The 26,066-nt window shown below is 41.9% G+C and overlaps 1 protein-coding gene across 1 annotated transcript in view; it reads left to right on the top strand.

Annotated features, from left to right (window-relative positions):
* LOC124798505 (sodium- and chloride-dependent glycine transporter 1-like) overlaps window positions 1–5,949 on the top strand; it is a 132,698-nt gene extending 126,749 nt beyond the window's left edge. Inside the window, exon 15 of the mRNA XM_047261944.1 lies at window positions 5,612–5,949. Coding sequence (XP_047117900.1) covers window positions 5,612–5,713 — 102 coding nt within the window. The 3' untranslated portion in view covers window positions 5,714–5,949. The remainder of the gene's footprint in view (window positions 1–5,611) is intronic.
* Window positions 5,950–26,066: the final 20,117 nt, after the last annotated feature.

Here is a 26,066-nt window from a genome sequence, read left to right as displayed (position 1 = left end):
CATTTGACCTATGCTGGACTATTTGCATCTGCTGAACAATATGGAATCTGTTGATCTATGTTGATACAAACACTTAGTCCTCACTATTATAAAATATTATAAATGTAAAAGTAACTGTCTGTTACACTTTCATGACAAAACCAATGAACCGATTTTGATCAAATTCGTTATGGGGATAGCTTGAACACAGGAAGAAAGAAAGTTATTTTAGAAAGGGTGTAGAAGAAGATATTTATTGATTTGAAGCATATAACACAAAATATGGAACAATAATTCCTCTTTGAAAAAGCTATTTATCCTTAGACTTTTGGGCTTTATCATATTTGTGAAAGGGCTTTTATTATTTGATATGCTCTACATAATATGATTCAACATAATGAATACAATGTTTACACAATCCTCAATGTGTTTAATCTTAACATCAGTCACAAGCCCATCACATTTTATTTTCTGAGCATCACACATCTCTTACAACCTCTGAGTCACTTAAAAACTCACAACAACAGTGTCATTAAAACATTGTACAAAAAACAGAAGGATGTTGTGCCGTTACACGTAGAATGTGGGAAGCCCTTATTGCAGCAGCAGCTTATTGTGATATGTGGTTGCAACTGTGGGTAACAGGCAGATATGTGAGGGCAGCTGACGTTATTGCATGTACAAATATTATAAAATTTGCACTGCACCAAACTACAAACTATTTATTTATTTCTTCGTCAGTTTATTTAATAATTTTATTTTAATACCATCACCACTCATCATAACAAAACTACTTATACGCGCCCACAGCTCATGGTCTTTTGGTTAGCTTTGTGACCCTCATCACTAGGTCTCAGGTTTGATTCCTGGCCCAGCCGGTCTTTCTCTACTCAGGACTGGGTGTCTGTGCTGTCCTAATCATTGACAAGCAAGCTGCCAAACTGGCGTCAAATAAAAAGACTTGCACCAATCGGCCAAACATGCCATACAGGATCTCCTGGCCAATAAAGGAATATCCGCATTTTACTGGCATGTGATCACAGGCAGAATACAATGCTCACACAACCCTCAACATGTTTAATCCATACTTCCATACTAACATTGTGAAATGTCAAAGTATCTCAGTCAGTCATGCTTTCATAACTAAACAACTGAACCAATTGCAGTGAAATTTGGTATGGAGATAATCAGCCCCCTAAGAGGGTGATGCTACTGCTGCCACCACATAGCATGTTAGGACAGTTGGTGGAGGAGGGAGGGTGGCGGAATGAGAGAGGGTGCTTCACAAGTTGTGCTTACCCAAACAAGCAACCATGTAAACACTTTATGACAAACAAAACTACTGATACTCAAGTACAGCCACAGGTAGCAGGTAGCTGAACGTGAAACTAACATCAAACACAAACTGTAATTATGTCTCCTTGATAACTCCTTTCACTCCATAGAGGAATTTCTGAATGCGCAGCAGTGTGTGTGTGTGTGTGTGTGTGTGTGTGTGTGTGTGTGTGTGGTGTGTGTGGGCGCGCGCGCGCGCACGCGCGCCTGCACTTGCGATAGTTAAGTGTATATCAAAAGAAAAACATAAGAGAGAAATTGGACAGTTAAGCAAAATCACAATGTAATCAATAAAAAAATTGGCCACCTAGAGTTACACACACACACATACACACACACACACACACACACACACACACACACACAGTTCATCTAGCCTGGAAATCAAGACTCTCGATGATTATTGCTTGTTTTCGATACAGATACTGGCAAGATATCAGTCCCAGGAGTTCCGAGACTGTATAAAAATCTCTACAGTAGTTCCTCAGGCTATCCTGGATGTACAAAAAGAAATGAGCGTGGTACTTCAGTTTATATATGTAGATATAGGAGATTCAATAAAATATTTTTTTTTATTTCCTTACTAAAAATGACTACAACTTATATTTTATGTTTGCATGAAGTAATGTTCCTCTATTATGTTTTTGATGGTTGGTGAATGCACTGTATGTTCAAATGGTAAAAAAGATGTTTTTTATGTGATACCATCATAATTTCCTTTGGGCCTTTGTCCCACTCCAGTGCAGGGTCGAGCTTGTTACTATGGATGTGGCGATGTTAGTGGCAGAGGGTGGCCGGATGCGCTTTCTGTCACCACCCCATACCCCCCGGGACGGAATTAGTGTACTCCAGCTGTTTGCGTCTAGTGTAAGCCATGAAAGAGTGCAAACATTTTCAAATGTCTGAGCTGTGTAACTGAGGCCGGATGTGGGGACCAGGCCAGTATTCATCTAGTGGGATGTGGAAAACCGTCAAAAAAAACCACATCCCGGCCCTCATTGATAATCCGCCGGGCAGATTCGATCCAGGGCCGGCGTGCCTACCTGAGTCCAGGAAGTAGTGCATTAGTACTCTTGGCTAACCGTAACAAGTTTCAGATTTACTAGTGCTGTGAAACCTTGCTTTTTGCCAAATTTCATGATTCTAGGCCAACAAAAAACACCGTATTGGTTTTGATGATTGAGTTTCCGAGTATCCAAATGTGTGACATAAATGGCCATATCTTTTGACTGAATAAAATTTTACACTGCCAAGGGATCACAGACCTTAATGCATGATGAAAATTTGAACGTCCTATGTCTACCCATTCCTGAGAAAAAGGGTTCTTAACAAATGGACGGACAGATGAAATGATCCAGTAATTTTCAGGTTTGCAGCCGGATCCCATTAACATTCTGCCACGATATTTCAGCCCAGAGATAACCGGCGATCCTCAGGTGAGTAGACAAAGTACTTAAGAGACCTGATGCAGCCATGATATTTATAGTGAATTCCGGACATGCGTATCGTACTGGCAGCTTACAGCGCATGCATTAGGAGGTGACATGTGCGAGGCAGCCAAGTTGTGTGTGCTGCCCACAGTGGTGAAGTAAGAACAAGCTAATCGCTGAGCATCAGTTGAACATTTCGATTCCGTTGTGACCGCATCATTTCAATAATAGGATTCCAATTTTTATCAAGCTGAAAGCCATTATCATGATTCATTAAATTATCAGCAAGATGTATTTCCATGGATTCTTTAATTAGAGGGTCCCAAAAGCTGGAACCTGTTGCTAAAATTTGGATATTATTGTATTCCATTGAATGTCCCGTGGAAATGCAATGTTCTGCCACTGCTGATTTTAAAGGTTGCCGCAGAGGGGTGTGTCTTTCGTGTTCTACACAGCGTTTCTGGATCGTTCGTGTTGTCTGACCTATATATACAGAGCCACACTCACAGGGAATTTTGTAAACACCTACCTTCTTCAATCGTAAATCATCTTTAACAAATTATTTTAGACGACATGTCCCCGGCATATGGAAGGAATGCAGTTGATTATAGTTGTCATTAGTCTCCTCAGAGTCTTGCTTCATGATTTTATAATTGTGCATGGCTTTCTGTATTTGATGCGAAGTACAGCCATTCTCTTTATAAACCTTCTCCAGAAGCATTAATTCTTCATGAAAGCTATCAGCATCTGAAATTACATGGGACCAATGAATTAAGAGATGGGAAGAGTGCTATGTAGAAGTTAGGACTTCTGAAGTGTGTATTAATCATACATTTTCACACATTCATATTTCAAGTTCAAAAATTAAATGAAAGTCAATATTACGTCTGAGCAAAGCTTTCTGCCTGCATATTTTGAATCTACATGTTATAAAGTATCACACTGAATATTTACAAGTAAAAAAATATATAATGAATATAATCTATATGTGTTTTTCTTAAGCCATACAAAGTGCCAACGTTTCCCGACCTAACAGGGTTAAGTGAGCAGTGCACACACACATACTCCAAAAGTAGACAGCAACCCTCTCTCGACTAAAATAACGCCACCAGCTTGGAATCTTCCTTTAAGTGCAAACAATTTGCTGTTCTTGGACTCAATTGTCAAGGATGTCATCCACATTATACATATTATGAGTAGGATGAGACTGTTTTCTTGCACTGTTTTAAGAATATCAAAAAACTTCCCTATGTTGACCTTATTAAAAACTTGTTCTCTTACCATTGAGGTAAGCTTCCTATGCCTAATGCTAGGGTTCTCTCTTTGAGTACCACCCTGACTGTTTGTTGAAACAAAGTGGTATATTCTTCCACTCTGTTCCACTTGTACTGTTAAACGGATATTAAAAAACATGACCACATTGACCTTGTTAAAAGCTTGTCTTTGGCCACCGAGGTGGAGATTCTATGACTAATATTAGGGTGCTGTCTCGGCCTGCCGTCTCCCATAGTATGTTGAAATGATGCAATATTTTGTTCCACTCTGCCAACTGGAATGCTAATCTCCGTAGATCATTCACTGTGAATCCATAAAACACAATCAAAGATTTCTTGTTCTTTATTGAGCATACTCCATAAGCTTCTCATAATCATTTTACAACCTAATACAAGTCTATTTTTTCCTATAACTCTTTAGTGTATTACATGGAACATGAAATTGCTTTACTGCTGCAGAAGAAGGCATCTTATCATACTTTATTACCTCAGTTGCATTTTCCATTGCAACAGTGTCCCACATTTGGATATATTTTCTAACGTCTTGATGTCATTGTATCTGAGAGAATATGGCTGCAGTGGACAGTTTTCAATGGCATTTTTGTATTTTGGCAAATATAACATAAAAGAAATGATTTTAAATAACAATAGATAATTAATTCTGAACTATCACAAAAGGGTAGAATGACAGGTTATGACTTTTTATGTAAAAGGATTTAGAAATCACTCTGTAGTATTATGCGTGAAATATGAAACTAACTGGGATAAACAGATTAAAAATTATTGGATGCCATATCGGCACTAATGGTTCACAGATAAAACTATCAAACCAAAAGAAACAGGAACTACATTCGTAAGCCAAAAGATGTTGCTTAAGCTCTGATATTGTAAAATAAAGTACTACTCTGCTTTTCAGTGAGATAGCAAAATTTACTTACCTTACATCAGGCGACAGAAAAATCTGGAAATTTTCTTCAAAAAATAATGGGACAGGCATCCACTGTGAAACTCACTAACAACAATGATGGTGTGTATTAGAACTAGTTTTTACCACTCAGCAGGCAGCAGCACCATTCTGGGCCACTTTATCCCACCTTCTCCTACTTGTACTGGATTATACATTTCTGTAACAGCAGACATGAGATACAAAGATAAAATGATTTAAATATTCTGTAGAATCAAAATTGACTTCACCTTGCTACAAATTACAAAACACTGTTATACCAAACAGTATTGTTTGCTAATTAACATTGGCAGTAACTGGAACAAGCTCACACAGGTCAACTTAAATACCAATTCCTCCACTCTCAGCACATCCACAAGAAGTGCTGAGTTATTGTGTACACATGATTAGTATGAAAAGAATCGGATTAGTCTGAAAAGAATCCTTTCTTATTTTTCAATGGTGAATTAAACCACAAATAAATTCAGAGATGATTGTGATACCCTTAGAGTCTCATTGCCTGAAAGCTTTAAAAAAGATAAACAAAAAGGAATACTGAACAAAAAAATATGAAATATCATGACCACAAAATGATGAAACATCATGATCACAATGTTCTTCCCTGTCTACATTTTTATTTTCTTTTGCAGAGACTTGTGAAACATCTGAAAGCAAGCAGTGAATGGGGTCCTGCTCTGCCAGAGAACCGAGCTGCATGGAAGGAGCATATTTTATCCAATACCAACAGATGAAGTAGTATTTTTAACTCTTTCATGTTCCTTTGCCTTGTTTTCAAAACCATACACATAAAAGCAGATCACGAATACAGTTACTTTCTCTAGCCATCTATGACATACTGGCATCTGCCTGTTTCAGAATCACTTGAGCTGGTACAATGGTGGCAGTAAATACGTAATACCGTTATGCATTGTCATTTATAAGGCTATGAAAAGTTTTTTATGTGATCAATAAATATTTTTATATAGTATGTCTACATGTTCTCTATTTGTCTCTCACTCATTTTACTCACTCTCTCTCTCTCTCTCTCTCTCTCTCTCTCTCTCTGTGTGTGTGTGTGTGTGTGTGTGTGTGTGTGTGTGTGTTTGTGCGGGCAGTCTCCCTGCAACATTGTCCTTTCCACAACACTCAAATAAGTTCAAAATAGAGATGCTTAATATAAGCATAGTAATATTTTTTATGTTTTTTTACAGCTACAAGTACTTTCTTCACCTAATTTAGTTGCCCTTTCTGCTAAGTAACGGTATTAAAAAAGTGCTTCCAGTGATATTTACAAAGGTACTCACACAGAATCATGCTCTTTCTAATGAAAATGATTTAACCTCAGTAAATCATTTGATAATGAATGCAATACAAACGCAAGAACACTTAAGGAAGAATTTGCCAGGTGCAGTAAGGAAAATCACAGTTATCATAACTTTCAATGACTAACCTGGAACAATGGTAAAGAGGTGAACCAATTATCTGGAAGACTTATTCAGTCTACTTTCGAAACACCAATCCAATGAATGGTATCATCATGGGTCGCTGCGAAAGTCGAAACTGCATCAGAGCCCCAGTATGGTGAAAGTTGTGGTGATCCTCGTGTACGACTGTGATGGTGTTCTCCTAACCCATTACGTTTCTCAATGCACAGTATTACCATTCGTTTTTGGAGCATCAACTGCGACCAACTTTGCAAAAGAAGTGGCGACACTTTCTGTGCAACCCACCCATCATTTTGCATGACAATGCACAAGCACATACAGCGCAAGCTGTGGCTGCTCTGTTCAGTCGATGGGACTGGGAAGTACTGTACCATCCACCATACTCCCCAGACTTAATCCTTGTGACTTTGATTTGATTCTGAAGATGAAGGAACCACTTCGTGGCATTCACTTCAGAACTGTTCCAGAGATTCGACAGGCAGCAAGACCACTCCATTCTCACCATCAACAGAACAGCCTCTGCTAACAGTAGGCTACGCCTTCATCATCACTGGCAACGGGTTCTACACAATGCTGGTGACTACTTTGACGGACAGTAACAGGTGCAAAGTAACTCTTTAATATTGATTGTGAATAAATAGTTGACACTATTTAATTTCCAACCCCTGTACTTTACAGAAGCAGCTTGCACCGACTGCTTCTGTCAGTTAACGTACAACTTCACTCCCCTTGTACTCTCAACATGTCTTCCCCTCTCATCCTGCAGTCAGAGTGACTTGCCCTTCCTTTTTAACCTTCCCCAGTCTATCCTTCTCTCTTCCCCCAGAGAAGAAACTAGTAATTTCAGAGGTAAGAGAATGTATGTTCTCTCACAGGTACATGTGTATCTCAGCAGTACTGACATTTCCTCTGAAGATATGTATTCTGTCTAAAAATGTTATAGTTTTCTTGAGAGAATTTTTCTTTTGATAGAATCAAACACAAAAAACAACAGGTAGTTGCATTTACTCATAAGCCAAAGGAGATTTATAAGGTTGAATACAGGGATAAGATTATGAAGTGGATGATGTAAGACAATTACACTCGTTCTCATTTCTTTCTTCTCTTGACCCTTCTCATCTTCTTCAACTCAAATTTTTAATTTTTCACTTAGTTCAAATTAAACTAGTATTGTCAGCGTTGGTGTAATACTTGTTACAACACAAAATTGAGAACACCAGTATAATACAATCATTTTAATACATAAACCACAAATATGTCCAATACAGAGTCCATGTGCATAGCTAGGTTGGTGCCAAGTAAACAATCCAAGATCCAAGAGCAGACTTTAGTTCTCAGTTGCAAAGAACATTTCAAAATCGGCAAGAATGCACTTTGCTCCTCAGTTAAATAACCAAATTACACTTGTCTCTGCATGGTGGCACTGGAGTGGCTGTGTGAGCCACCTAGGAGGTGCAGCTGTCCATAGTGCCTGAAGGTGCTGCCTCCTGGAGACAGAATTTTGCTGCTGTGTGCTGGCATGGGCAGATCAAATGACAAGTTACTTGTGGACACCTTGTGTCCTGATGACTTCTGACAGACGGTGAGGTGAAGCACAACTGGTGTGGTAATTGTGGGTTACCACTGTTCTCTCCCCTTGTTGAGGCGCCTGTATGCTGTTGTCACTCCACCATGCTTCCCCCATTATGCGAGACAGCACTGGGAGTTCAGGAAAGTGACATCCATTTCTTTGTAGGTGTTCGTGGTCAGTGGGTGCTGCACCATGAACAGTTCCCTGTCAGGCTGCACAGTAGGATAGTGGCCAACTGGCCCTGACTATGACCACCATGGGCTGGATGCTGCCAGCCAGGGCCACTGATACTGAAACGAACTCTCTGAAGTGACTTGGGGACTGGGCATGAGGGTGGAGCACTGGCTCTAGTGGAGGCAGCGCCAAGTTGATCTTGTGGTTGTTGCATGAGTTTTTCCAGGTCCAGGTGCTGCTGAACCAGTTGCGGCTGAATGGTGAATAAGGTGCAGTGGGTGGGCTTTTGGAGGCAGAGGAGAGGAAGGAATTCTGGTAACTGGAAAAGTGGATGAACTCTGGAGGCTGAGACGAGGGGGATGAGGAGGAGTAGATCCCACATGAGTGCAAATTTGGCTGTGGTTATGCATCACTATTGTGTCATCGATCTGCAGCTTGTAGAAGCATGAACCACGCTGGCTGCAGATTACTGCTAGAATGCATTGCTTTTGTCAACCAAAGCTTCATGTTCACACTAGTTCCCAGGCATGTATCATTCCACTAGAGGGGCCCTGGAAGGCCTCAATATGGGGGACGGGAAGTTCAGCACTGTTCATAGCTGGTGGCCGTACAGGTACTCTGCCGGGCTCTTCTTGCCAATGAACGTACAACTGTAGGAACTTGAAGAAACAGTAAGGGCTTCATCCACTGTTGTTGTTGTGGTCTTCAGTCCTGAGACTGGTTTGATGCAGCTTTCCATGCTACTCTATCCTGTGCAAGCTTCTTCATCTCCAAGTACCTACTGCAACCTACATCCTTCTGAATCTGCTTACTGTATTCATCTCTTAGTCTCCCTCTACGATTTTTACCCTCCACACTGCCCTCCAACATAAATTGGTGATCTCTTGATGCCTCAGAACATGTCCTACCAACCGATCCCTTCTTCTAGACAAGTTGTGCCACAAACTCCTCTTCTCCCCAATTCTATTCAATACTTCCTCATTAGTTATGTGATCTATCCATCTAATCTTCAGCATTCTTCTATAGCACCACATTTTGAAAGCTTCTATTCTCTTCTTGTCCAAACTATTTATCGTGCATGTTTCACTTCCATACATGGCTACACTCTACACACATACTTTCAGAAATGACTTCCTGACACTTAAATCTATACTCAATGTTAACAAATTTCTCTTCTTCAGAAACGCTTTCCTTGCCATTGCCAGTCTACATTTCATATCCTCTCTACTTCGACCATCATCAGTTATTTTGCTCCCCAAATAGCAAAACTCCTTCACTACTTTAAGTGTCTCATTTCCTAATCTAATTCCCTCAGCATCACCCGACTTAATTTGACTACATTCAATTATCCTCATTTTGCTTTTGTTGATGTTCATCTTATATCCTCCTTTCAAGACACTGTCCATTCCGTTCAACTGCTCTTCCAAGTCCTTTGCTGTCTCTGACAGAATTACTATGTCATCGACGAACCTCAAAGTTTTATTTCTTCTCCATGGATTTTAATACCTACTCCAAATTTTTCTTTTGTTTCCTTTACTGCTTCCTCAATATACAGATTGAATAACATCGGGGAGGGGCCAGAACCCTGTCTCACTCCCTTCCCAACCACTGCTTCCCTTTCATGTCCCTCGCCTCTTATAACTGCCATCTTGTTTCTGTACAAATTGTAAATAGTCTTTGGTCCCTGTATTTTACCCCTGCCACCTTCAGAATTTGAAAGAGAGTATTCCAGTCAACATTGTCAAAAGCTTTCTCTAAGTCTGCAAATGCTAGAAACATAGGTTTGCCTTTCCTTAATCTAGCTTCTAAGATAAGTCGTAGGGTCAGTATTGCGTCACATGTTCCAATATTCCTACGGAATCCATACTGATCTTCCCCGAGGTCGGCTTCCACCAGTTTTTCCATTCGTCTGTAAAGAATTTGCGTTATTATTTTGCAGCCATGACTTATTAAACTGATAGATCGGTAATTTTGACATCTGTCAACACCTGCTTTCTTTGGGATTGGAATTATTATATTCTTCTTGAAGTCTGAGGGTATTGCCTGTCTCATACATCTTGCTCACCAGATGGTAGAGTTTTGTCAGGACTGGCTTTCCCAAGGCTGTCAGTAGTTCTAATGGAATGTTGTCTACTACTGGGGTCTTTTTTCGCTTTAAGGTCTTTCAGTGCTCTGTCAAACTCTTCACGCAGTATCGTATCTCCAATTTCATCTTCATCTACATCCTCTTCCATTTCCATAATATTGTCCTCAAGAACATCGCCCCTGTATAGATCCTCTATATACTCCTTCCACCTTTCTGCTTTCCCTTCTTTGCTTAGAACTGGGTTTCCATCTGAGCTCTTGATATTCATACAAGTGGTTCTCTTGTCTCCAAAGGCCTCTCTAATTTTCCTGTAGGCAGTATCTATCTTACCCCTAGTGAGATAAGCCTCTACATCCTTACATTTGTCCTCTAGCCATCCCTGCTTAGCCATTTTGCACTTCCTGTCGATCTCATTTTTGAGACGTTTGTATTCCTTTTTGTCTGCTTCATTTACTGCATTTTTATATTTTCTCCTTTCATCAATTAAATTCAATAGTTCTTCTGTTACCCAAGGATTTCTACTAGCCCTCGTCTTTTTACCTACTTGATCCTCTTCTGCCTTCACTACTTCGTCCCTCAAAGCTACACTTTCTTCTTCTAGTGTATTTCTTTCCCCCATTCCTGTCAATCATTCCCTTATGCTCTCCCTGAAACTCCATACAACCTCTGGTTTAGTCAGTTTATCCAGGTCCCATCTTTTTGCAGTTTCTTCTGTTTTAATTTATAGTTCATAACCAATAGATTGTGGTCAGAGTCCACATCTGCCCCTGGAAATGTCTTACAATTTAAAATCTGGTTCCTAAATCTTTGTCTTACCCTTATATAATCTATCTGATACCTTCTAGTATCTCCAGGCTTCTTCCATGTATACAACCTTCTTTCATGATTCTTGAACCAAGTGTTAGCTATGATTAAGTTATGCTCTGTGCAAAATTCTACCAGACAGCTTCCTCTTTCATTTGTTACCCCCAATCCATATTCACCTATTACGTTTCCCTCTCTTCCTTTTCATGCTATCGAATTCCAGTCAACCATGACTGCTAAATTTTCGTCTCCTTTCACTATCTGAATAATTTATTTTATCTCCTCATACATTTCTTCAATTTCTTCATCATCTTCAGAACTAGTTGGCATATAAACTTGTACTACTGTAGTAGGCGTGGGCTTCGTGTCTATCTTAGCCACAATAATGTGTTCACTATGCTGTTTGCAGTAGCTTACCCGCACTCCTATTTTTTTATTCATTATTAAACCTTCTCCTGCATTACCCCTATTTGATTTTGTATTTATAACCCTGTATTCACCTGACCAAAAGTCTTTTTCCTCCTGCCACCGAACTTCACTAATTCCCACTATATCTATCTTTAACCTATCCATTTCCCTTTTTAAATTTTCTAACCTACCTGCCCGATTAAGGGATCTGACATTCCACGCTCCGATCCGTAGAACCCTAGTTTTCTTTCTCCTGATAATGTTCACTGTAACATTGCCAATATATTTCTTCATCCATGTCTCAGACATGTGGGCGAGGCATTCCACCTCCCTGTTTGACTGAGGGTGGAATGGAAGTTCATGCACATGCTGTATACCAAGGTAAGCACAAAAATCATGAAAAGCCTAAGATGAATAGAGGACTGTTGCCCATTGCCATGTGTGGGGTTTTCCTTCCACGGGAATGTTCTCATGAGAGCCCATATCGTTGCCTCAGCTGTAGTGAAGCAAAGTTGACAATGTACACAAACCTGGAGTAAGCAATGAAGACCAACCAACAGGTGTCCCAGAAGGGGCTGGCAAAGTTGATATGAACACACTCCCACAGCTGTGGGAGCTCCGGCCATGGAGAATAACTTTTCTGGAGTGCAGCCTGATGACCTGCACATTCATAGCATGCAGCAATTAAAAGTTTGATCTCCAAGACTATGCCAAGGCAATACACATGATGGCGAGCCAGCATCTTTGGGTGTGAGATTCCCCAATGGTCCTCGTGCAGAAGACGGAGAATGTTGCTTCAGAGAGCCACAGGAACCACCTCACATAGGGCAGTGTTTTCTGTAGACAACACTAGAACACCATCAACGAAGGTAAGTCTGTCGCAACAAAAAAAAAATTCGGATGGAATCTGAGGCCTATGCTGGAGGTCACACAGGCTACACCTGCTGAATATATCTGAGCACTTCACAAAGAATGAGGTTGTCAGTGATGGCTTGAGCAACACAAGCACTGTTAATCAGAACTGTATGGTGAGCTTCCTCACTGAGGTAAAAACAAAGCACTTTATCTAGGCTCAGGCCCCATTGGCAGACAAGAAGGAGCATCAGTATTTGAATGTTATGCCATGGGTCGAAACTGTATCTACTCACAAACAGGGCAGCCCATATGCTATCTTGTGTGGCAAGTGCACTGCAGGACCAAAAGGAGACACTAATGGTTTGTGATCAGTTATCAAATGAAACTTAACACCATTTACAAACACACAAAATTTCTTAATAGCATTAATAACTGAAGATTTCCTTCTTGATTTGAGAATAATTCTTCCGTGCTTCATTAAGCATCCTCGATGAGAAAGTGATGGTCTGTTCTGAACCTTCAGGTCAACATTGAGACAACATGGCCCTCATGTGACACTTCAATGCTTCAGTCATAACCACAACCACAAGTTGTAGTGCCAGTTAATAGGTGACCACACACTAGGTGGAACATAACCATCTTTCAACTTCTTTAACATGTGGTCACAGACAGGAATCCATACAAGTGCTGCATCTTTTTTTGGACAGGAAATGTAAGCCACCTGCAGAAGAAACTTGTAATAGTACACATCTTTACCTAAGAATGCTTTACATTAGGCAGCTGGAAAAGGGTCGCAATAGCCGCTATGTGGCTGTCACTTGGCTGGATCCTGCGAGGATAGATAATATGACCCAAGTATTCTATGATGCCAAACACTCATTTCCATATAGAAAGCTGGAAGAACTGTGACTTCTCTAAGTTTCGCTAAAACCCATATCCCACAAGATATGAAACAAACGCCAAACGTTGAGCAGATGATCCTCAGTAGCAACACTGGTAACAACATTGTCATTGAGATAATTTATACCACAAGGAATTTGTTGACTAAGCTGTTTCAAGTAACATTAAAAAACAGCAGATGCACTTCCAATGCCAAAAACCAACCGGTTATATCAATAGAGGCCTTGCCCATTGGTTTCTTGATAATCACCAGAGGCGTAGCCCACTGACTGTTCCATCATGCCGAGATTTATCAATCTGGCTAATTCTTTCTTGATTTGAGCATGAAGTGCAAGTGGAATTTCCCTAGCAAGTGATATATTTGTGGGGAGATCCATGGCAGAAAGGAGCTTTTTGGAAAAACCTTACCTTTTCACCCACTCCCATATTCAATCATATTGGGCTTGTTAAAAACCTTTCCTTCTCCTGGACCCTACAGTGTTAACACTTTTTTGCCACCAACCATACCAATCAGTCTCATCCTAAGAACAATGCTGAATAATGCCTGATCGGTTCACTCTTCCTCCCAACCATGATTCAACCCCACTGCTACCAAATCACTCCTGTTAACTTCCCAGAATTTCTTAACCCCAAAACTCACCTAACCATCATTCCCCAAATCCCTCAACATGCAAGCTAACCTTACATCTGCAGCAAGATCTGGAATCCATCAATTAAAATCTGATCCCAACCTTATTATTCTACCTGCTGACATAGGCTTCACCACTGTTGTTTTGAACTGCAATGATTATCTGGCAGAAGGACTCTGCCTGTTGTCAAATTTGTCCACCTGCAATCCCTGCCACATTCGAGAAATGCAGCAGTATCTTCAGTCACTCCTCGTATCCTTAAGCCCATCCCAGAACCTCTCCCCAGAGTCTACTTCTGTCCTCACCCCTACATTCCTACCTGTTACACGCTCCCCTAAAATCCAGCCACTCAGGATGTCCCATTGTGTGCGGTTACTGTGCCCCCACTAAGAGAATCTCTGGCCTTGTAGACAAACACCTTCAGACCATTACCCACAACCTACCCTCCTATATAGAAGATACCACCCATTTCCTCCACTGACTTTCCACAATTCCTGTTTCTTTAGTGCACGCTGCTCAACTTGTCGCTACCGATGCCACCTCCCTCTACACTAACATTACTAATATCCCAAGGATTTGTCACTATTGACCATTTCCTTTCTCAACACCCAATGGATTCCAATCTGACAACCTGCTTCCTGGTCTTCGTGACCAACTACATCCTCAACCACAATTACTTCTTCTTTGAAGACATCACCTACAAACAAATCCATGGTACGGCAATGGGCACCTGCATGCCACCAACCTATGCGAACCTATTCATAAGCCATCTAGGGCAACACTTCCTAACCATCCAGAATCCCAAACCCTTCAACTGGTTCAGATTCAATGTTGACATCTTTGTGACAGCCCATCCACATGCCTCCAAACCACAACACCTTCTCCCCCATTCGCTTCAGCTGGTCCTCCTCAACCCAACAAGCCACCTTCCTAAATGTTGAGCCCCACCCCAAATGTGGCAGTGCCTCTGTCCATATCAAACCTACCAACCACCAGTAATACTTTCACTTCAACATCTGCCACCAATGCCATACCAAAAAGTCCCTTCCATACAACCTAGTGGCTCAAGGCTGTCACATTGTAGTGACAAGCAGTCCGTCTTGAAATACACCAAGGGTTTCACTGAAGCCTCATTCTTGTATAGAAACAGACCTCCCATGCCTTACCTCTCCACTCACCCACCACCTCCCAAAGTCCCGTCATCTCGCAACAGAGGAGCATTCCTCTCATGACACATTACCCAGGAAACTGAATCATATTATCCATCAGGGTTTTGATTACCTCTCATCATGCATTGAAATGAGGACTGTCCTGTCCACTAGCCTCCCAACGCCCCCCCCCCCCCCCCCCAATACAGAAGTGCTCTGCCACCCACCAAACCTACACAATACTCTCATCAATCCCTACACAGTCCCTGCTCCCAACTCCCAGCCCCAGGGCTCATATTCCTGTAATATACCTAGATGCAACACCTGTTTCACACATCCTCCCACCACCACCTACTCCAGTCCAGTCACAAGCATCACCTGTCCCATCAAAGGCATGATTACCTGTAAAATCAATCATGTGACCTACATGCTCATGCTAAGATGTGACCACTGTGCTTCATTTTATGTGAGCATGACAACCAACTGCTTGTCTGCATGAATGGTGACCAACAAACTGTGGCCAAGAAACAGCTGCACCACCCAGTTGCTGACCACCACAAAATTTTTAATTTTAATAAATGCTTCACAACCTATGCCATCTGAATCCTTCCCACCAACACCAGTTTTTCTGAATTAAGCAGATGGAAATTTTCCCTGCAATATATCCCACATTCCCCTAACTCTCCTGACCAAAACCTTCCCTAGTCATTGTCTTTCACCCAACCATCCAATCGCTGTCCTTCACCCACACATCCCCTTCCCTGTTCCCACTCCAGCACTACACTGCCTTCTATTCCATAAGCGTACCCAGAGTCCTTTTACTTCTCTCCTTCCCTCCACCCTCCCCCCCCCCCCAGCCCTCTATCTCACCTCCCAACTGCACCCTAGCTGACCTACCCTCTCTCAGCCTTATACCTGTGTGCTCCCACAAGCAGCATTTTACTGCCCCCACCCTTAATCTGCTATCAGTCCCCTTCCCAGCCTCATCATTACCCCCACCACCCAGATTGCTTCTCTCTGGTATCTCCTTTCTACAACACAAACTGCACACGTGTATTAACAGCGTTCCTTACTAACCAGAACAGAAAGCTACTTATCTTTAAGCTAGTCCATGTGTTGTGGTAAAAGCTCTTTTGTAATAGTCCATGTTAGCCTCACTGCTGAAGAGGTACAAGTACCGCTATGTACACACTCTGGTCGCTAGGTACTGACTGACTGAGCTGGAGACTGTGACTCTGACTCTCTGTGACTGCAACTCTGACTGCAACTTACTAGGTGACTCTGTGATTGACTGGCCCTCCAGTCCTCAGTGGCGATCTAAATACTGGCAGTCAAGAGGGCATTGGCGGCGTGTTGCTTGCAAGACTGTTTTTGGCCTCTCTCTTGACAGACACACTTAATTCAGTGCCTGTTATCGATCTTCTTGCAAGCTCTTCACCGACCGGTGTGCTGGCGACAGTTTACACCAGCACATTACTCCCCCGCCCTCCACCCCTCCCGAAATGCTGCACCGCTGTCATATAGTGAGGCTGCAAATGTCAACAGGGAGGGAGGCAGGACTCTGGACATAGAGATGAGCCCAGGAGCCGTAGCTGTGGAGGACGGTGTTCTCCCGACCATACCCCACTGTCTGGCTTGCGAGGCAACGGGAACATCTTCCTGAAAAGTGCTTCCAGGGCACATGTCTAGGCCTGAGGACACTTCCTGTGACATGGACAGCGATGGCAGGTCCAGTTCCATGGGGTTGGTGAGCAGGGAGTGCAGGGACGAAGATGCATCGTCCGTTCACTCCTCCTGGGGTGCCCTAGTGACATCAGAGGGCAGCTGCACAGGCCGCGCAGACCAGTGAGGCCATGGATTTGGGGGAAGAAAAGCAGCAGAATCACGGGACAAATGACATGCACGAAGTTGGTTCTGGTGGTGGTGCTGCAAACCATCAGGACCTGCAATCAAACATGCGTAAGAGCCAGTGCATTCCTGGATTACACCTCTTTCCCAGTGCCCATGGTTGCCATAACCCTGAAAAGAACAAGATCACGTGGTGCAAAGCGATACTTGTGGACCATTGGTGGCACCAGATGTTGCAGTGGGGCTAGCAGCATCCAATGGCTGTTTCCATGCCAAAGTTTCACCGGTGATGGTCCATCTCAAGTGTGGAAGCGATAGGAGGCGAAAAAGAGTTGCAGCGCCTGTTCCGGTGTGTGGGTGGTGCGAAGCTTGGCCATATGTTGCTTAAAAGTGAGTATGAAGAATTCTGCTTCTCCATAGGCCTGCAGGTGAAACGGAGCACTTCTGAGATAATGAATGTCATTCTGCACACAAAACTATTCAAAATCATGTGAAGTGAACTGTGGTCCATTGTACGACTCAAGTACTTCTGGCAATCCTTCAATGCAAAATATGGAGGCCAACACTTGAATGGTGCTATGTGATGTGGTAGAAGCCATAGGCACCACAAATGGAAACTTGCTAAAAGAGTCTACCACTATGAGCCAATGAGTGTTCCATAATGGTCCTACAAAGTCAATGTGCTCTCGTTGCCGTGACAGTTGAGTCTTAGGCCAAGCTGAGAATGCCTGTGGCGGAGCGGATTGGTTTTCCATGCATGCACGACATTGTGGCATCATCTGTTCAATGTGGGCATCTATGCCCTGCCCAGCACAGTACTGGCAGGCTAACTGTTTAGTGCAAACAGTTCCCCAATGTCCTTGATGGAGCAATCGTATCACATCCTTTTGCAACACTTTGGGAATAAGCACATGTGATTGTCCACTGTCATTCTGAACTAGAATTGCACCCTGTTGAACTGAAAGGTTATGCTGACGCGCAAAATATCAGCGCAAAAGTGAGTTCTGGATACTGTTCACTGAACAAGGCCAAGACATGCGAGCATAATGCAACAAAAGTTTGAGATCTTAGTCTGCTTCCATGGCCTGTACAATTTTTCTGTAGTGCATGGGAAAAGGTTCCAGCAATTCAGAGTCCTGCGCATTGATTTGGCAAAAAGATGTGGCAGATGCATCAAAATCAGTCTGGGCCAATCAGAAGACGAGATAGGGTGTCTGCATTACTAAGCTTTGCCATAGGCTTGTACGCAATTTCATACTGATATGTCTGCCTGCTTACCTGAGGGGTAAAGTGCTTGCCTCCCATGCAGCGGGCCCAGATTCGATTCCCAGCCGGGTTGGAGATTTTTCTCTACTTGTGGACTGGGTGTTATGTTGTCATCATCATCATTTCATCCTCTTCACCAGCATACAATTTGCTCAATGTGGTGTCAACTGAAATAAGACTTGTACTCAGCGACCAAATTTCCCTGGATGGAGCCTCCCAGCCAACAATGCCACACGCTCATTTCATTTATTTTCATACTAATACTGCGAAAGCAACAAAGCCCATCACTGCAATTTTTGAGCAGTGTGTGTAGGAACTGGCTTTGATGGATGAAACAAGGACTGTAAAGGCTTGTGATCTGTCACTAAATAGAACTTGTTACCATACAAATAGCAAAGGAGTTTCATCACACCATACACAATAGCGAGAGCCTCTTTTTCTATTTAAGATTATTTGCACTGAGTATGAGTGAACAATTTTGAGGCAAAAGCAGTAGGTCTGTCTTGTGCATCAATTCTGTGGAAAAGCTCAGCACCGATTTCGTAGGAGGAAGAAGTGTTGACCTGCAAGACTACTGTCACTGAGCAAGGCATTTTTGAGTTTCTGAAAGGTGTGTTGACAGTCTTTGGTTCACACAAAAGGCACATTTTTGCAATGCAATGGAACCGCAATCTGAGCGGCATTCGGTATGAACCGAATGTAGTATCTCATCTTGCCTACTACTGACTGCAGTTCAGACACATTGCAAGGAACAGGTAGAGCAAGGATTGCAAGCAAATGAGATTGGAAGGGATGCGTACCCTGACTGGTTATCACATGACCTTTGTACTGTAGTTCAGTGTGAAACAAGCCACACTTTTCGAGACGACACTTTAGTCTTGCATCTGACAACACTCGAAAAAAAGTATGCAAATTGGCAATGTGTTCCTCCAGTGTATGACCCAAGACAATAATATTGTCACGGTTGTTTGAACATAATGGCACTTTTGCAGTCAGCTGTTCCAAGTAACATTGAAAAAAGTTGGGTGTGGAAGCACTGCCGTAGGGCAAATGCAAATACCTGAATAAGTGTGTATTTACAACAAACACTTTCAGTGATTCTTCATCCAATGGAATCTGCAAGTAGGCATCACGAAAAACTCTCTCAGGAAAGTAACGTCCTGCACCAAGCTCGTCCATGAGATCCTCAGGGCAAGGTAACGGATAAGTGTCAATTACTGCCTCTGGGTTGACTGTAGGCTTGAAGTCAACACACATGTGAATGTGACTAGAAGGCTTAGGCGATAAAACAAGAGGACTTGCCCACTGACTAGCTTGAATCAGAGAAATTACATTATTATCTTGCAATTCTTTCAATTCACTGACTACTTTGTCTCTTAAAGCAATTGGAAGAGGCCAGGCTTGGAAAAACTTTGGCTGTGCATTGTCTTTCAGTGTAACATGTGCTAAAAAGTTAGTAGCTTTTCCCATTCCATCTGAAAATAGTTCAGGAAATTCTTTAAGCAAGCTAGCAACACTATCTTTCAGTGCAAAAGCCGATATGTAAACTACATTCTTGAAAGGCCAAACAAATAAAAGGCATCTAAATCAAAAATGTTCTCAGTGTCTCTTGATTTCAGCACGGTAAAATTCAATATCCTACTGTGAGATTTGTTAAGTGGCAGGCAAACTACACAGTCCGAGCACTGGAATTTCCTGTCCATTGTAAGCAGTGAGGTGCTTGCTAGATTTAGAAAGGCGTGGTGAGCCCAACTGTTCATATGTGGCACAATCAAGCAAAGTTACTGAGGCACCTGTGTCTAACTGCAAGTTCACATAACGACTAGCAATGCATAATGAGATGAATAGTTTGTTAGAAAGGCACTGCACAGCACTAGGGCGAGAATGAGGAACAGCCTTAATCTTACTTTTGTCAGAACCTATTTTAGGTTTCGAAAACACACCATTCACTGTACGTACAAGAGCCTGTTTTTTCTGGAAGCGGGCAAAATTGGAGTTTTTGTGCCATTGCAAATAAACTGTTTGGACATGGCTTTTTTTTCCACACATATAACACTTTGCGTTACATGATGGGCAATCCTGACTTTTATGGCAAGCAAAACATCTAGGGCAAGACTTCACTAAGTTCACAGGTCCGTTTACCTGTCTACGTGGCTGTCTGCACGGCTGTGTACACGCTTGCTGTTGTGGCTGCTTGGGGCAGTTGCAAGTGAGGGGCGACTCGACCCAACAAATCTGGGCCTGGTCAAACTTATCAGCTGCTATGGCACCTGAATCATATTGTTCTGAATGTTATTGCATCCCTAATCATTGAATCACTGTAAAAGTTGCCACAACTACATTTCAATTTACACTTCCTAGTCATGCCTGTTAATTCTGTCTACCATTGATGGTACACCTGTTACCACTTTTTCTGCAAGCGAAAGAACTATTTGAACTTGTTGGTCATTATACTGAGTTAATGCAGCGATTACTTGGTCATAACTGAGTTCATCAGGAGACCCAGTTGGGAATAGTTTTTGTATTAACCTGAAACATGCGGCCCCGCAATGAAAAGGAAGTGTTGTAGCTTTACAGTACCTTTAACTCGATGAACTTCACAATGTGGTTGGAACTGTGTCAGGTATTCACGCCACTCCTCTTCCGTGTTGTTAAACTGCCAGAACAGTGGTATGCTGGTCAGCAGCACTTGTTGGTTGATCGGTTGGTCAGTTGTTGTTGTGCGGCTAACCCAGCTTGTGCAGCCAGAAGTTAGTTGTACCATTGTTAACAAGGTAGCAATTTGTTGGTTCTGAAACTGAAAAATTTGTGTTAGATCCATCACATTGGCCATCTGTGCCTGAGGAGCAGGGGCAGAGGTGGAGGGTGTGGGGTAGCCATGGTTTACACAAATATGTTGTAGCAAAAGGCAAGCAAAGCCTCTGAAAAGAGAAATTTGATTAGTTCTGTGGCTCCCCTCCTCCGAGTACATGAAGGAACAAACAACAACAAATTAGCAAAATGATTGCCCCTGCAAGCTAAAACACAAGAGAACCAAACAAAATCATCGGCCAAGTTGATTAACTTTGATCTGCACTGAATTATCCTCGTCGCCACTTTTGCGTCGTCTCATTGCCACTGTAGGCTTGTACCATGGGAAGCAAGGAGAGGATGATGTTTGGTGGCCAGTATCCTCTTTCTACAACACAAACTGCACGCATGTATTAACAGGTTTCTTTATTAACCACAACAGAAAGCTACTTATCTTTAAGCTAGTCCATGTGTTGTGGTACAAGCTCTTCCGTAATAGTCCACATCAGCCTCACTGCTGGAGAAATACAAGTCCCGCTAGGTACTGTCTGACTCTGAGCTAGAGACTGTGACTCTGACTCTCAGTGACTGCGACTCCGACTCCGCCTTACTGGGTGACTGTCTGTGACTGACTAGGCACTCCAGTCTGCGGCGGTGCTCTAAATACCAGCGGTCAAGCGTGTTGCTTGCGAGACTGTCTTTGGCCTCTCTCCTGATAGGCGGGCTTAATGCAGTGCCCATTATCGATCTTCTTGCAACCTCTTTGCTGACCAGCATGCTGGTGACATCTTATGCCAGCACACTTTTTGTTGTGCCTGTCTGCAACTGAACATCTCTGCTATATGGTAAGTAGCAATCTATCCTTTTCATAATCTTGTCATTATTCCATCCTGGATTTTCCATTGCTTGATTTTAACATTTTTAGAATACGAATAAAATTTTTAAAGTAATGTTTTCTAGCCACATTTTGCACATCATTGGAGATCTTGTTTTTTCAATCATATGGGAGTATGATTTCACATCATTGAATCAAAAATATGGCATCCATATTCATATTAATAATAAAAAAAGATATACTTTGTATATACTATGGTACATAATTCGCGCTCTTAAAATCAAAGGTATGTTTACCTTGACAGTGCTAGGCGGATCACCACACTGCTGGCCCCCAAAATACAACACCTTGGAGGAAGCATTCACATCTGACGAAATTTGCAGCATGCATTTGTGCCAGTGAGAGATGCACATGATTAGCATTTCAGTGCAGGCGCACTTCAAAGTGCCAGTAGCGCCACCTGCAAGCGCTATATAAAGGGGGCACAGACAGCTCTGTGGACATACTGGAACTGTTGTTTCGTGCTATTGTTTCATGTAAGGAGCTTCAGCATGCATCGCAGAAGACAGCAAACATCTTTCAAGCATGTTTTGGAGTTAAACTGAGGAAGAATAACTGCTTAAAGGAATTGTGGATTATCCTTCACAGAAATCGGTGATTGGATACAATTAAGCAATGGTGATGTGGCTCTGTAATTGCTCAATGCAGGAGGAAATGACAGACCAATGGAACTGATTGCACCCACTTAGTTGCACCACTACACGTGATGACTGTATGCATGGCAGTGATGGATCGCTCTGCCACATAGTGAGCCATAATACAACAAATTCTGTGTGTTGTGTAACAAGAAGTGTCCATGCATGCCATGCGACATAATTTGCAGCAGAGTGGACTGTCAGCAAGGCATCCATTGCTGCAGTTACCATTGAGTCAACACCTCAAGTGTTTATGCCGGCAATGGTGTGATGTATGACGGACATGGACAACCAAATGCAACAACACTGTATTTACTGATGAATCCCGGTTCTGCATGCACCACCATGATGGTCAGTTTAGAGCATGGTGAGAGACTGTTTAACTGTTGCCTTATGCATTGCCACACTGGTCCTGCATCTGGTATTATGGTTTGGGGTGGTACTGGATCCCATCTTGCACCTGCCCCCTTCCCAGTACACACTGCCAGTACACTAATCAGCCAACGTTACATCTCTGAAGTATTGGAGCTTGTTGTCCTCCCATATCTTTGAACTTGCCAACAGGAGATAAAGTGTGACCCCACACAGCACACAATATTCAAGACTTCTTCATTGCCCATCAGATTGCATTGCTGCCTTGGCCTTCCTGTTCTCCTGATCTGGCACCTATTGAAAACATCTGATCAATGATTGCAGAATGACTGCCCCGGGACACACCACCCGCTGCTACACCATATCAACTTTGGCAATATGTGGAAGCAGCATGGACTGCTATACCCCAACAATACATGCTATGTTTTCAATCATGTGATCTTTATACTATGTGTTAACTATCAGGGTGGGACTGAAAATCGATGAGATCAACCTCGCAATGGGAACTGAATTCCGAAAAAACCATTGGCTTGACCACAACATGTTTTTTAACACCTTCTTGCTTCTTCTGGCAAGCCTCACAACAGTGAATGTACAGCTCAGTATCATTATGGTAATGTTCTTATACTTGGGTGAAAGTTCTTTCAACATCCTGCCATGCCCTCCATAACCAATAGCCAGATGCATCTTATGGAGTATGTCAAATACCTTTGAGTCCAGAACATAAAACTGAATGGCACTCTTACCTTCTTTAACAGGATAGAACACCTTAGTCTTATTCTCGACCATCATTATGTCATAGCGTTTCAACAGCCAATAGTTCCGTGGCTCCTTCTTCATGGTCGTCTTAGCCGTTTTCATATCAAAGACTAACTTTTAGTAAATGGTTTCAGATAGGAAAACACATTTTTTAGTAGCAGTGGCTCTTTTTTGGGATAATTCATCGCACAACATGCATGTTAGCATGGTGTGATTCCTGTCTTGGCACTACACTCCCTTCCAATATGGTGAATCGAGAACAATTGGAAAGGATGAAGGGAGAGCGTCTGTGGAACTTCAGCTGGCCACTGCACATAGGAGAACTACCGTATTATGACAATATCTGTGACATGATAGTTGAATCCCTTACAACAATACACTGTCTTTGCAACCATTAAAGGCCTGAATACCACCATAAACATTGGTGAGGGGGAAAAAATGGCGGGGTTAGGCATATTATATTCTTTAGCAGGAGACAATTTAGCAAAGTTTACAACACCTAGGCAATGTGTAAACTATCAATCTTCTCATACTTGGATGTTCAACTGTAGGCATTCTATACATTACCTAGGCATTCTAAAGAATCCTAGAGTTCACACAATGCTGGCAACATATATATTGTTTGAGATACAGTAAGTTCTGTTTACTTTCTGTCAAATTTTGATCTTGAGATACAACATGTATTGAAACCTACCAAATCAGTTACGTAAAAATGGCAATAACAGACTCTTGCTTCCTCTTGAATAAATTACTGAAGACACCCATGATTGGAAAGAAAGCAATACTGCCAGAGTCAACTGCTAGCGCATCAATGTGTACATGACAGGGGTGACAGTCAACTATTGGAAATTGCAAAAGTGGACAACTATTTACTTACGTAGCAGAGGGTATTCTTGTCCGAGAGATGTTAACATTAGCTGAAATGGGGTAGGTGGTACATGTATCATGATATGTCATTACATGTAACACAGTAACCTACTACCTGACAATTAGCATTTGTTTGTTTGCCTACAGCATTCCAAAGCTGAACTGTACTTTCAGCAAAGTCAGTACACAACCGATCACTCCTGACGTGTGTCAGAATGGTTTGATTGACAATGCCTAGAAATGAGGAAGCTTGTGTGCTCCTTAGGTAACCTGAAGAAACAAGTGTGCACCTTAATTACAGCTCCAACCACTCTCTGGGAGTTGTGAGCTTCAATTGAGTTGACATGGATCAGGATGGCTTCCTTATAATTTATGTATCTCATAGAGTAGAGTTCACACATGATTAATTGGCCCATGTGCAGTATTGCATTGCCGTTCTCTGCACTGGGCGGATCCACCCTTCTTTCCCAAAGGGAGAGGGGGCTGCCTGAGTTTTCTGTTGCCTAGTGAGCTACAAATTTGTCTGTTATGAATGAACAATTCTCTGCCCACCTCAGCTAAACTGTGGGAACAGAGGCATGTACACACTGGCTGCACTGTAACCCTTCTCAAATTATTTTCAAGAAATTATTCGGTAAAAAAGTAAATAAAATAAATAAAAAAATATTATTATCATGCATCTCATAGCCTCATTCATCAGCTTCATGATGAAGTGCCTGTAATTTCATTAACGGTCATGGTTATTGTGCCATTTTCTATACTGAGTAAGGTAGTGTGTGAAATTCAAATAATTTTCAATGAAAAATGGTGGTCACTTTGAGTTTGCATTTGATACATTTTAGATCATATACTGCGGAGTACAAAATCGAGTTAACATACTGAACTTTTCTTTAAGCTTGAGATGCAATCTAGATCTACTGTCAATCATGAGTGCGCAAATGAGAGAGTGGAAGCGAAATAATCATAACAACTCTCATATTTCATAAATGATTTTTGACACATAATACATGCATAGCAAAGAATATTTTGACATATGCCTAACCTGAGACACTTTCTGCTGCAACATATGAATGACTACAGATTTTTTTAAATGAAATAATGCAATTACTTTAAAAGGGACCAATAGCTGGTGAAATGCGTTGTACGTGTTTGCAATGACATAAGTGACTGAATCATACTTTTATTTTATACATATAGTGTGAGCTTTTCATAAGCTACTGACCTCACATGCCCTCAATTGTTTAATTAATAGTATACTGTTTCAGGATTCTGTTGCAATTACATTAGCATCTTGATGAGATGAAACTGTGTACACACCACTATGTTTTTGGAAAAGAATTTAGTTTTAATATGGCAACAAGAGAAAGAAAATAAAGTGAAAATAAATCACTGTCTGTGCTGAAATTTCAGTGTAATCCTGTACCCATTGTGTTTTTAATAATAAATGGCTGACTTCTATTGGTCATTCTGGCATAATCTGTTAATGTGATTGTTCGAACACTTGCTAGCCATAGCTTACAAGTTCCACATGGTATGTGTTTGTATGAAGGTCTCAGTTGTATAACTACACCTCCTATACCATTCTGTCTCACCTACGAGAGAGCTCCCACCTTCACCTTTGCCTCCTCCACCACAGAGTTATGGGTCAAGTAAT

This window comes from Schistocerca piceifrons, chromosome 5, assembly GCF_021461385.2.
Source record: "Schistocerca piceifrons isolate TAMUIC-IGC-003096 chromosome 5, iqSchPice1.1, whole genome shotgun sequence".
Classification (NCBI taxonomy): domain Eukaryota; kingdom Metazoa; phylum Arthropoda; class Insecta; order Orthoptera; family Acrididae; genus Schistocerca; species Schistocerca piceifrons.
The sequence above is the reverse complement of the archived record's forward strand: the minus strand, read 5'-3'. Positions and strand labels throughout refer to the sequence as shown.